The sequence below is a fragment of the Sceloporus occidentalis genome, unplaced genomic scaffold, assembly GCF_023333645.1.
Source record: "Sceloporus occidentalis isolate IW3139 unplaced genomic scaffold, rSceOcc1.0.p SCAF_3, whole genome shotgun sequence".
NCBI classification, from domain to species: domain Eukaryota; kingdom Metazoa; phylum Chordata; class Lepidosauria; order Squamata; family Phrynosomatidae; genus Sceloporus; species Sceloporus occidentalis.
Window position 1 is genome coordinate 106504173 of NW_028316983.1, and position 14534 is coordinate 106518706.

At 40.8% G+C, this 14534-nt stretch overlaps 1 protein-coding gene across 1 annotated transcript in view; it reads right to left on the minus strand.

Moving 5' to 3' along the window:
- The window catches only part of LOC149316541 (collagen alpha-1(XI) chain), a 325693-nt gene that overhangs the window by 268578 nt on the left and 42581 nt on the right, over positions 1-14534 (minus strand). The window contains exons 3-4 of the mRNA XM_089515788.1: positions 13900-14113; positions 10917-11079 (exon numbers count right to left, since the gene is read on the minus strand). Coding sequence (XP_089371914.1) covers positions 10917-11079; positions 13900-14113 — 377 coding nt within the window. The remainder of the gene's footprint in view (positions 1-10916; positions 11080-13899; positions 14114-14534) is intronic.

Genomic DNA, 14534 nt, shown 5'->3' on the forward strand with positions numbered 1-14534 from the left:
ATCGTCTTTCCACTATATACACATTTTTGTATGCTTTCCCCCCTAATGCATGAATGTGTATGCATTTTTGAGAACTCTGCACATTTCAAGGAATAATTTTTGTATGCATTTTAGTTCAAAAATGGGGAGAAATGTGTGGTTACTATACAATGCAAATCACGCCATTTTCCCATCACTGTTTCAGGCAGTTGTACACCTGCATGGTACTGACACAGCCCTTCCAATATAATGTGCCCTGCCTCCTTATTGCCTATGTTCCATTGGCAGTATCTCACTGCCATTTCTCACTGATCACCTCAGCCAATCTATCGATAAATGCCTTCTCTTGCTTCCAGATAAGGTTTCAGAACAGTGGCATTACTAACTACTGTGTCACTAGTGTGAGAAGGGTGCACATGCATCCTGCTGCTCCCCTCTCCCTGGGCTTTTGCCCCTGGGGCGTGTGAGCCCCTCCTGCAATGAAGGGAGAGGAGGGCCCAATTGAGTGTCACCTTTCCTGGATGTCACCCAGTGTGGTCCACACCCTTCTCACCTCCCCAATTACACAACTGTTTCAGACAATAAGGTTCATAGCTACTTGCAGTCATGGGGGTACGTTATGACTAAATCCAAAGAAATTGAGTCCAAATCAACACTTTTAAAGCCCTCTTTTCATTCCCACCATAAACCTCAAGGTGACCATTGATTACTGAGAAGCAAACCCCCCATTGTGTTAAAATGGGATTACTACTAAGTGAGCATGTAGAGGAACATGGCTTTTAAAAAGCTTAACATTGGCTGCATTGCATCCTGACTTGTATTCTCCAAAGTCCAAAAAGAGGGGCTTGAAAGAAAGTACTATATATCCTGCTTGGCTAGACTCCCAGCTTTTCTGCATGTTGACATAAATTGCCAGAAAATGAAATGTTTGTTTAATGCTCCAGAGATAACTTCTCCTAAACAGGCATATTCACAATTCATTCCTAAGCAACCTTACTCAGAGGTTAAGTCCTATTTATTGCAATAGGGGTTATTTCACAGACTTAAGAGAAACTAGGAACTTCATAGTCTCCTGATCACAAGTCTTCAACACATCTGAAATGTATGCAAGAATGTGTGTGAATTTAAGGTGCTCATTGACTACAGTGGACCCTTGTTATACACTGGGGTTTGGTTCCAAGATCCCCCATGGATAACAAAATCCATGGATGCTCAAATCCCATTAAACATAATGACATAGCAAAATGATGTCCCTTATAAAAAACGGAAAATCAAGGTTTGATATTTGGAATTTATACTTTTTTTTGAACATTTTCAAACTGTGGATGCTTGAATCCATCTATAAAAAATCCATGTATAAGAAGGGCTGACTGTACAAGCATACAGGAAATATGTTCATAAATCCATAGGAACATCTGGAGTCTGGAAAATTAAATTCATAGAAGTATTATCTGGAATCATGGCTAGAATCGTGTTGATGCCATACACATGTGTATATGCTTGATTGTATGCTTTTGGCTGTCATGCAATGGACATATTCAATTCATGGCTGCTTAAGCTGAGTTCCACAAAGGTAACCACTTCACAGGAGCCTAAAACCTACTGTTAATCCTAACTACAATGGAGCCACTGTATCAAATGGATTTACTTAATTCACTCTTCAGCAACTGATTCAATAGGTTTATTTTACATTATTTTTAGACTAACTACAGGATTCCAGACATATAATTGTAGCTTCTTGAATGGTGTAACTATTTGTCAGTACCATTTTGTTCATTGGGATTGAAGAAACAGCCAGTGCACATTCCCCATTGCCCAAAGGGACAATAAGCCGGCACATTGAAAGATGCACCATCAGTTGCATAATGTCTGTATTTCACTGGTGAGTGGTATAGAACAACCAGAGTATAACCCCATGACTGTTCCACATGGCCACCGCCATTACAATGTCACGACCGCGCCACCTTTATATGGGGCAGCGCGGATGTGACATCGTCACGCCGCGCCAGGGCGCATAGTGCGCCCCTTCCCCGGCCGCAAAAGGAGCTCCGAAACGGAGCTCCTTTTGCAGTTTGCATCGCTGGGCGCAGCCTTCAGACAGCTGCGCCCAGCGACGCAGAGGAGAAAGGGGCCAAGCAGCCCCTTTCTCCTCCTCCCCGCTGCCACGGGGTGTCCTTGGGGCTCGAAGCCCCAAGGACACCCCTTTCCAGGCTGCGGGGAAGGGGCCTTTTGCTGCTTCCCCGCAGCCTGGAAAGCGGAGGATCGAGGCCTCAGCGGCTGCCGCTCTGGCCGCTGAGGCCCCAATCCAGCTGGGAAAGGGGCGGGTGCAGGCTGCCGCTTTTTGGTGGTCTGTAACCCGCCCTTATTAAAAACAAAATAAAACACATCTGCTGTCATGCTTCTTCCTACCTATCCATTAGCTGCAGATATTCAACACCACCGGGGATAACATCATAGTCATCGCCAATAAGAGAGGGCCATCCCTCAGGAGTAGAACCCTGTACTGCTTGAGTCCAGGCTATTTGAAAGAAAGTATCGTCCTGTATGAGCCCATTAAAGTTTTGCAATCATTTGGAGAGGCCTCTCTGTCCCACCACCTTCTCAGGCTTGTTTCGTGGAACAAGGGAGAGGGCCTTCTCGGTGGCTGCTCCTAGACTTTGGAACTCCCTCCCCCGGCTTGCTCTCCTTCTGGTGGCAAGGTAAAACATTTTTTATGTTGTCATACCTTTATAAACTGTTGAAGTTGGATTCTTAATGCTGTGTGGTGCTGGTTTTGAATATTTTTTTTTTTAGGGTCTGTATATAATTTTTATGGTTTTCAATGAATTTTAGTATTTTAATTGTTTTAATGTTTGATTATTTAATTGTCGATTTTGTATTTTCATTTAACTTCTGTTGTGTGTTAAATCTGGATTGTTTTAAAATGTTGTGAGCTGTCTTGAGTCCCATTATTGGAATAAAGGCAAGATATAAATGAATATAATAATAAGAACGCAGTATAGACTGTTCATGGAGAAGATCCCAAATCTAAGCACTAAGTAGACATCTCTAGGTTGGGAAATTCCATACAGCAAATTCTGGAAAGCCAATGGAGATGTTACTAAACTAGAGAGACTAATGGTCTGACAGATATGAGACACTTCCCTATATTCCTCTTGCTCTAGTGGAAAGATTGAAGAAGTTAAACCTTTAGGAATTATTTTGGGAAGCAGCAGAAAAAAAGGATGGTCAAACTAATCATGTTTCTTTTTTTATTGTTCCCCATAATGTGAGAAAGATGCTCAAGACACATACTTTTCAATTTATAGAGTTCAAAGTTTTACATTCTCAACATACATATTTTCAAGACAGCACATCATAGTGATTCACAAACCATCAGCCATAGGGTGAAAAGAACAAATAAGAGTTGCAACTGGAAGAAATATAATATTTAATGGAAAAGTCTTAAGAGCCTTTTTTTTCATACCCAATGGCAATACTGTCAGAACAGTAGTTCCTGTGGTATTTTTGGCACTCCCTGCTCCACTTCCAGCCAAACCCTAGATGTCACAGTCTGGAAAATCAAATAAAGTGTTTGAAATGCTGCGGACAAGTTTCCAGTGAAATCTGTTTTGGGGAATCTGTTAAGAATGGGGTGGGTTCAGCGTTATTGCAAAATATTTTTCCTTCTGTTCGTAGTAAGGTTTGGATTTGATAACCACATTTACTACTATCTTGAACTCCCTCATAAATCTACTGCATAACTTTGATATGGAACAGAGCAGACTGTGTGGTGACATCATGAGTGACAAGCACTACACAGAAAGCATATGGCCACAGCTTATAGGAGAGCTTGGGAGCCCCCATGAAAGTCATGCTTCATTTGTCCCTGTCCCAGTTTGTTGGGGGCAACAGAATGATCAACAAAAACTGAGCCATCAAACCTAACTTGGTGGCCCTTTCATCTCCATACTCAGGGCATATACCCAGCTGACTTTCTCTAGGACTATGGTCCCCAACCTTTGGTCTTCCAAATGATTTGGATTCCAGTTCCCATAATTCCTGACTATTGACCAATTTGAGAGCTGAAATTCAACACAAACAGAGAACCAAAGGTTGGGAAACACTGCCCTAGAGCAAGGTGGGGCAACTGTAGCAGGTCCGGGGGGGGGGGATTTTCTGCTCCTGGTATCTTCTGTCAAAATACAACAACAACAACAACAACAACAACAACAACAACATGTCAACAAACTGGAAGTGGCCAGAGGAGCACTGTTTGGAAAACTGGGGGGAGGGCATTAAGGGTCCCCTGCAATCTATTTGAAAACTAAATTGTTGTTCATGGCAGCATGCAAGTCAGACAATGAATCTCTTTTTTGAGGGAGGGAAATAATGGCCCAGGCAATCTGGAAGGGTTGAGGCACTTCAAAAACAGATTGGGGCCCATTTGTTCACCCAAATACCACAGGTGTACCACAGCTCAGATCTTTATCTACATATATTGTACTGTACATGCCTATCTGTTTATTTTGCTCCAGTGTCCATCACTTTAGACTGGCTTACACTGAACCACATATGCCATTTTAATGAATATCTAAGACTTGTCTTAAGAAAGCCACTTGAAGCCCAAGAATTCAGGAGAATTAAGCTCAGGCCAAATGCACGTGGCGAGGTCATAGCTATCCACTTTGAATCTGAATAATAAATAAATAAATAAATAAATAAATAAATAAATAAATAAGAGAATAAGCTGTCTTTTGGAAAATTGCAGCATTTGGAATTACTTAGGACAGTAATAAAACCTGAGGACATACACCTCATGCACAAATATGTGCCATCTGTAAATGTTCAATAGTCACTAGGCCTCTTGAATGAATGAGACCCTCACATTTTCTTTGCAACCAACCCATCAGCAGTTCACTACTCTGCACAGCAAATAACCATCTCTGCTTCTCACCAAAAAATGTGATATTCTTTCTAAATGCAAATGTCTACAGCAATGCTGAATCCCAGGAAAATGCTGCTGTTCTCAGTGCTGAATGTTTACATTCCAAATAAAGCATTTACAAGGATTTATGCTGTTTCTCTAATGAGTCATAGTCAGGCTTACTTCTCTTAGCTGCTCAGCAGCTATACTAAAGTGCAGTTCTAATATTCCAATGTTGGATTTTTTTTTTCTGGAATGGTTCTGTATTATTGCACCTATTATGTTCTTATGCATCTTTTACCACTGAAAATCCTTTGGAATTTGTGTTGAATACACCTCAAGCATCTGAATATATATCTCAATATATCTATAGATAATGTATCCATATCTTGGCTCCCTGAATTAAATAATCTTAAAATCTTGGAGATATATATTTTTTCCTGCCGATACTATTTTTTTCCAACCAAAAATACCCCACCTTATTATGACCTAGGATGGAGAAAAACCTCTAAGATTATATTCTTGAAAAACCACAGAATGAAATAACATCAGGAAAAACAAGACCACACTCCTTATTCTACTTTCCCCTTGATAAATATTTGAATGACACAATTTCTCATTAATTTTCTATCATCACTTCAGATATGTAAGCTTACCGTTGGATTGCTACAATATTCTGTATTTGCCTGAACACATAAAAAAAATAAAAACATGTAAGCAACCAGGCATCCAAAGTTCCTGATTGTGCTGAGACTTCAAAATGCAAGGAGGCAGTGAGATGGATCTCTTCTGGGAAATTGTTCCACAATTTTGGAGCGACTGCGGTAAATACTCTTTGGGAAGTTGAAGTTAGTCTGGTTGTTTGTAATTCCAGGAAATTCTTCCCAGATGTTTGAGAGTGTGGGGCAGATTATGTAGGAAAAGGCGTTCCCACAAGTAACCCAGGCCCAAGCCATGTAGAGCTTTAAAGGTAATAACCAACACCTTATATTGTGCCCGGAAACTAATCAGCAGCCAGTGAAGTTCTTTTAGGATAGGTGTTATATGGTCAAACCTTGAAGAACCGGTGACTTAGTCTGGCTGCCATATTTTGGACAAATTGAAGCTTCCAAACTTGGTACAAGGGTAACCCCATGTAGAGTGCATTACAGAAATCAAAACAAGAAATTACTAGAGCATGTATCACTGCTTCAAGCTCCTTTCGGTCTAGGTAGGGACGCAGTTGACATATCAACCGAATTTGGTACCAAGCTCTCTTGGCCGTCGCATCTACTTGAGATGATAACTGTAGAGATGGATCCAAGAGTACTCCCAAACTACAAACTTCTTCCTTCCAGGTTGACAAATTTCCTTCCCCAGACCAGGGGTACCTATCACGAGTATCTCTGTTTTCTCTGGATTCAGCTTGAGTTTGTTTTCCCTCATCCAGCCCATTACCAAGTCAAGAAAGGCATTCAGAGGGGAGTTGCCATCTTTAGTCACTGCAGTGGTCGGAGGCATAGAAAAATATATTTGGGTGTCATCAGCATACTGATAACACCGCGCCCCATGCCTCCAGATGATCTCTCCCAGTGGCTTCATGTAAATGTTAAATAGCATGGGGGACAGGATGGCACTCTGAGGGATGCCAGATGTCAGCTCTCTTTTAAAAGAGCAACTGCCCCGCAGCATCACCATCTGCAATCTGCTTGAGAGGTAGGAATGGAACCACTGGAGCACAGTGCCCCCAATGCCAAACTCCCTCAGGCATTCCAGGATACCATAGTCTATGGTATCGAATGCCGCTGAGATGTCCAAGTGTACCAACAGGGTCACTAACCAGGCTTCAATATCACCTCACATTAAATTAAATACAACTACTTTGGTTTGACTATGTAGATTTCACATTTAGAAGTGAATTGTGATGAAATCCCAAATGATACTGGTTTTCAGCAGTACTGGTTCTACAGTCAACCACACAGAATCAAATTCATTATCTCACCATTAACTGGATTTAAAAAAACCCTTTTTAACCAAGTAAGTGGTTAAAAACACTCCTTTCTCAGATGAACAATCAATTTCTAAGGGAGAATGAAGGATGTGATGTAAATACCATATAGCTGATGTAGTTGATACTTTTTCAACTCCCACTGTTCCTATCCGCATCTCCAAAAATACATTAAGGGTTTCATAAGTTATTAAAAGCTTGTTTTCTTCATCATTCCTCAATTTATCCTCATACTTTCCTTATGCTCCACTAACGGCACAGCCTCTACATTCAATTCAAATCTCTTTTTAGGAAAACAAATCTAGAAAGGATGAATCATGTGTAGTATTCTGCTAAAATAGTTTTTCTAGTCTTATCTAGACTTTTAGGATTGACCTTGACATAGAGCTGTGCCTAAATATTGCAGATTGTGTCAGTACAAATTTTGAGAAAAATTTCACTCCACACTCAAAATATGTGGAATTCAGAAAGCTCAAGCAAAACTGACTTTGATTAAATTAAATTTGATTAATTAAATAGTTGCACCTCTGACAGTGTATTTTCTAGGAAATAATGTGTCTTTCAAATGAATGGTGGCACCTGAATTACTATTATTATTTTGTGCCTTGTTAATCAGCTTGCTGTGAAACATAAAGGCTAACTAACCACCACTACATCTATTCTTACAGTCTGTCTTTTCAGTTTGGAATATTTTCATTGGCACAAGACAGACTTGTAAAATCAGATGCCTGAAAACATAAAACTCCTCCAGCAGTCTGTTAAAATAATCTTTCTAGGCAATGCCTCCTATAAGGAATTCAGTCTCCCTTATACGTTTCTTTAAACAGATGTATTTCACTCTTCTGTATAATCCTTCTTCCTGGCTTTTAAATAATGGAAAAATATACTTCCTTTTGCCAAACCTTCTCTAGTTACTGGAAAAATTTATGGAATAAATAAACATCAGAAGGCAAAAGTCATAAACAGAGTTCTTTCTGAGCCACCTTCTCACTAACTGCATGAAGGTGCAACACTGCACACATTTACAGACACTGCTGCCTCAATCTTGCACAGAGGTTCTAGGAATAAGAGTCAGAACACATGTTATAAGTTTGTGAAAACTACCAGAAATAGATGGTAGTTCATGAGATGACATTCCCCTGCTGTGGTTGTCACAAGTTATACTAGCCATCATGTCATCCTGGCACAGAGAGTTTCCACACGGGTGCTAAATCCAGGAGAAGATGGGTCGTGCTGAGATAGAAATTCTCCATGCCAAGAACCAAAATGGCATGATGCATGTATGTTACAGACATGGTCGAAATCACCATGTGGCGGAAATCCATAATGAACGTTCTTGCTCTAAATCCTGAACATTAAAGTGAAATTATCCTCTGCGTATCCCTGCCTCGTATGATTCACCATCTCATGGGTTAATGTAAACTAAGTTGTAAATTTAAATCACTAAGTTGTAATGTAAACAGAAATCTAAATCATTTGGGCAAAAAAAGCACCCTTTTGTTTTTTTTATCGGGGGAGGATACCCTGGGTTTTCTGTAAAATCAACTTTTTTGCACAGAAAACAGTTGGCACCATTACATTGTTTTCTGCACAATGTGTTGTTTTTTGGAGCAAAAAACAAATCTTTTTGCTAAACAGAATTTTCACCAAAAAGTTCCAAAATGAAATAATGTTTTACACAGTTCGCAATTTTGTCATTGTGATATTTCAATGTATCAAGACCATTTCACATCAAGGATGAGAAAATTTGCTTAAAATTAATTTGAACACTGAAACAATGGTTCTGAGCTGCTAGATATGGCACAGATATTTCAGACATAACACAAGAGAGAGAGAGAGAGAGAGAGAGAGAGAGAGAGAGAGAGAGTCCATTCATCTCCATTTTTTCCTCTCCCTCCATAAAAAACACAGATATCTTTGTGCTATTCCCATATCCAGTGTGTGCATTGCCCTGCAGGGGAGGACATGCGAGCTCAGGTTTATTTATTTTTAATAACACAATGGAGAGCCAGAGATTCTAACCTCAATAATGCCAACATACACCAAAAGGCCTTTTTCATACCACATTACCTTTAGTGACAGAAGGCCCTGCTTTCATAGAACACGGACTGTGCTCCAGTCCTTAAGCATATTCTGTAGTATGATTTACTCAAAAAAAACCAACCCTATACTTTCTTGATATTTCAAACTTAAGATCAATCTACATGATATTACCTGATCTGCATGGGCCAGTTGTTTTCCCTTGGTGCCTAGAAAAGTAGCAGAGGCCAATTCCAAGTTTGGACTATGGAGTTCATGAGAGCGGGCAAGGCTTTATGTGTCAGGAATGGTTCCTTAGGGCCTGAACAGACAGGCCAAAATAAAGCTGCATCTTAAGAGGCCAGAAGTTGTGCCAAAGCTGTTCTCCAGTCCTTAAGACTGGAGCATGGCTTTGGTGCAGCTTCTAGCCTCTTAGGATCATTTAAGCAGCATACCTCCAAAGTGACCTGAAGCAGCTTTATTTTGGCCTGTCTGTTTGGGCCCTTAGATGTATATCCAGTATTTTGGGGAGAATTCTCCACATTAGTGGGAGTTTCAGCTTTCACTGAGTATCTAGAGATATGTTTACAGGAGTGCATGGATAAGAGAGTAGCATGTCATACATACCAACAGACTGAGGCGGGTTACAGACCGCCATTTCGGACGTCCTCAGGACGTCCCAGTTTGAAAAAGGGGCGTCTCTTCTAGACGCCCCTACTCCTATTATGGACAGAGTCCATAACAAATGGCGGCGGCCGTTCCACATGGCCGCCGCCATTTTGACGTAGCGGATGCTATGCGTCCGCACGTCGTGCCCCAGAAGTGATGCCACGAGTGTGCGATTAGCGCCTCATGATGTCTTTTCCGGGGCCCAGGAAGGAGTGCGATTTTCACGCTCCTTCCTCAGAACGTCCGGGAGCCGCGCGGTTTGGCTGCTGCAGCTCCCGGATGCTGCAAACGGCGGGAGACCGCCGCAATCTGGAGGTATGTAATGTGCCTGAGTTTCACAAAAATCAGAAGTGCACATAAACTAAGTGGATGACTGCAGTCAGAATCCATATGTAATATGCATGGGCAACTGTGATCCTCTAGAAGTTGCTGGCCTGAAGCTCCCATTAGCCATAGCCAACAATGGTAACAGATAATGGGAGCTGTATTCTACAAAAAGTCATTTCCAATGTATGACAATGCTAAGATGAACCAATCACAGTGTTTTCTTTGAAAATTTGTTTAGAGGGGGGGTTGCCTTTGTCTTCCTCTGAGACTGAGAGAGCATGGATTGCCCAAAGACACAGACTGGGCCAAGGCAAGCATACCATACTGCACTTTTCACAATTGAAAATTCAGACATGTGTGGACAACCAGCATCAGAGTGTGGGCAGGATGACAAAAGTAACTCATCAGGAAGAATATGTGTACAAGCTGAGAAAGGCTGCAGCAGTTTGCTTTTATCAAAATCTCCTAAGACAGCTAAGATTCCTCCCCTCCTCTCCTCTCTATGATGTTTATCACACTATACCCTTAAAGTGCCACAATTCCAGTTTGACTCCTCTAGCTGCCTCCTGTTGCATTGTGGGATTGGCAGTTTTAAGGAGGGGTATTTAGAATTCTCAGGCAGAGAGAATACCACTTTAAGGGTATAGTGTGATAAACATCCTTGATTCCCTGCTGAATTAACTGAGTGTAAAATGCTTTTATATTTTAAATTCAGTTTGCAGCAACTGAAGTAAGCTAAGCACAAAGGGGTAAAGTCAGAGGAAGAGAGAGAACCTAGGACATTTCAAAAGCATCTGAAAAAGTGGGACAACAGATTATTAACTGGGATCATTCCTACCAAATCAGGGCAGTTGGAAGGAATGAACAAAGTATTCACAACAATCTTCTACATGGGAAACATAATTAGACTTATACAGGACACAGCATGAGCCATCTGAGATGGATTTCCTAACATTTGCTGATGCCATCACGTATACCAATCACAAAGGAAATATTTAAGTTCCTGTCATTTTCTGGCTGAATATTTACCTCAAAGACTTCTTCATCAAGAATCCTTGTTCCAAAGACAGTGATGCCATTGGTGTCAACAACTGCTTTCTTGCTCCTCTCAAGTGGTTTTGTGGTTTTCTTCTTACAGTCCACAATCATGGTAACAGATTTTTTCTCCACGCTAATAGCCACCCGATGCCACCTAAGGCAAGAAGAAAACTTTTATTTTGTGAAGTAGAAAATATTCAGCTTTTCAAACCACACTTCTAAATATCAAGTATTGTCACATTCGTAAAAAGATAAATATATTTATTTAAAATATTAACATCCCAACTTTTTTTCATTAATAATTTTTCTCCTAACATCTCTAGTAGCTGCTGAATAATGTGCTTCGTAAGGTGACACCATGGGATCCTCTAGAAAAGGGATGAGAAAAATACAGTTCATGGGCTTCAAGCAGCCCCGATACTTTTCAATAACGTCAGAAATCCTCCAAGATTGAAAAAGGAATTTTGTTGTTGTTGCTTTTAAAAAAAGACACCAAAAGTCCCCCTACAACTCCCTAAGTGAGGGATTGGGAGCAATTTTGCTATATGGAAGGGGATGGTTTTAGGTCCAGGGAAGCTGAAAGTCAACAGAAGGTCCATGCCCCATTCACTTACTTTTAGAAAAGCCCTCTCCTGATCTAGGATAACTTAGGAGAAAATATGACAAGAGCCCTACCTCAAGGATAGAGTTACCATATTAGATCCAGGACAAGATTACTGCAACTTTAATGCTTAACAAATATTTGAGCAGGATGAGCTACTGTAAAGATCTATCAAGCCAGATGAAGGTACTTGTATTCCCTCATTTCAATGATCCAACTTTCAGGGGTCTTTGTTGCTAGCACCCCCTGCTCTCTGATAGTACAGTGAGAACTATGTTGAGAGAAGATGGTTAAAGCTGAAAGCTGAGGTTTGGAAGGTGAAAAATGACAAGTATCAATTGTCTAGCTTGACAGAGCTTTACAATACCTCATTCTGCTCAAAGATATGTTAAGAGTTAAAGTCAAGGTAGTCCTTTCCCAGATCCATTCCAACAAGCCTACAAAGGGAGCATGGATTTTAAAAAATTACACCTTTCAGTATGGCTCTCCAAGAGTTCAGGGAGAACCAATATGCTCCCTCAAACTACTGGCAGTTGCCTACTCCTGGTACACAATATCTACCACATGGATCTTTGAAGGAGAGCAGAGTGCTTGGAAAAGTCCCAAATGTTTACAGCACAAGAGCTCTACACCAGCTGTTTTTCATATGACTGGTGCAACTCTGTGCATATCAGAATGATATAACCTGGTCGTACATCCTGCTACCCACCCACTGAGGTTGAAGATACCAGCACACAAACTAGCAAAGGCAATGCAATCCCACATGATTACAGCTCCACATATTGCCAAGGTGATGCAATGTCATAATATAGAGGAGTGTTTTTGGCAGCTACTCTGCCACCTTGGTGGCATATACACTTGCTCTGAGAAAATAAGATTTAGGTCCAAAACATACTGCAGAAATAATCCAGTTTGAGACCACCTGGTGCGGCTGTGGCAGGTCACTTACTCTTAGGTCAGAATGAGGCACCCAGACATGTTAGAGCAAGTGACCTGCTGCTCCCATGATTGCACCATGTGTCACAGCAGGGCATTTTCAAACAGCCACACATCACTGGAATGGAGGACTCCAGATCTTCTGACATGATCTGAGGCAAACAAGGAATTTAAAAAATACTTTCAAAGAGGGGTATACCCTGACTCTGGTGCTATACATGCCAGACATCATCTGGTCTGTTACACCAGAACCATGGTTTGTGCCATGCATCCTCTAGAGCCTTCATTGAGAGGATGTGGGAAAGTCATTTTATTTGGTGCATGCAGACAGAGCTTAAGTCTATTTCATCAGATGCATGATGTGAAGTGCCTTCCATCTTCTTTTCTCTTACACTCATTTTCTTAACTCATCAACTTATTCCAATGCAGAATATTTTTTTTGGGGGGGGAGGGTTAATTCTTCAAAAATGTACTAAAAATTCTTCCCAATCCCCACAAGCCAAATTTAACATTAGGAAGAACGTCTTGATAGAAGAGCAATTCAATAGCGGAAGAGACGGTCTCAGAGGATGGTGGACACTTTCTTCTTGGAGATCTTTAAGTACAAGTTCAATTGCATTCTTTTGGGACAGCTTTAGTGGTGTATTTCTTCATGGCAGGGGGTTGGACAAGATACCTTTTGCAGTTCTTTCCAACTCAACGATTCTAACTCTATGAACAGATACTATACAGCTATTCTTTGAATAAAGAGGAGCAGCTTCAACTTGCCTGGCATATAGGTGTCAAAGATGAAGAGCCCCTCTCTCAAAAAGGATATGGCAATTCAAATTTAATACTAACTAGCATGCACACAGAGGCATTCAAGCCCAGCTTCTTAAGAGTTAAACACTACAAGGCCTCTGGCTGGTTGGATGAATCTGGGGTTTTTCCCCCCCACATTCAGAGGTTTTTCTTTCCATCCTAAACATTAAAAGGTTTCTGAATTTTTACAACTTCTGATCTAAACTGAATTGAAATGAATTATGACACATCATGAAAAGTAGCTCTCAAAATCACAGGAAATGTTGAGACTGTCTGGACTTTAGGGGCTACACTGATGAGCTCCTGTGTCACACAAGTAATATCATTACAGACCCCAAGTTTGGCTAGGATAAATATGGTTAACAATCACAAATAAAGCATATCTGGATGTAACCAGGAAAAGATTGGAAAGAAACCAGAAAAACATTAGAAAGATCATAGCTTAGTGTTAAAGTGAATACACTGAAATGAGAAGATCCCAGGGTCAATCTTGGGAGTCAATTGAGGAACCTTTTAAAAGCTTGAAGGTTACCCTGGGGCAGTATTTAGAAAACGTATGTTTGGATCATCAAGCCCCAGACTTTAGGCACCAATTTAGACATCATATGTAGCTATTGTTGTTGTTGTTTTACTTACTTCCCATCAGCAATATTGACTGTTCTGAAAAGGGGATAATCTTCAGGTGCAGGCTTTCCATTCTGATCTTCATACAGGAAGACAGGTGACCGGCCAACCTCAACCCCAACTTGCTGAATCCCTTGTTCATTGTAGACAGATAAAAGGAAAGTCTGGATTCCCTTTTTAGGCTTTACTGTAAATAGTATTGAAAAGTCTTCAGGAAAGTTTCCACCTGGTGAAAAAAAAATACAGAGTCACAAATTTTGCACAGTCAAAATATGATCTGTGAGAACTTTCTCCATTGTCTTTAATTACCAAGGATATCAAACATCTTATTTTCTCTTCTCAGCTGAGTAGACATCCATGGTACTTTTATCTGGGAGCAACACAGAAATCCACTTCCAAGTTACAGTGCACAGCAAACATGTTGGAATCCCCAAATCTAGTGTCAGCATTAACTAAACCATTTGAGAGCTCTGAGGAATCAACAACATGCTGCCTGACTGATAGTGAAGCAAAAGCATTGTCACTGTTTACAAAAAGACATTCAGGGGGAATTTCTGGCAGCAGTAGTGCCAAAAAGTGTTGATGCAGGTGAGCCAACCAGTAGGCAAGCAATAGCAATGCTAGAGAGAGATTCATGCATTGATGTG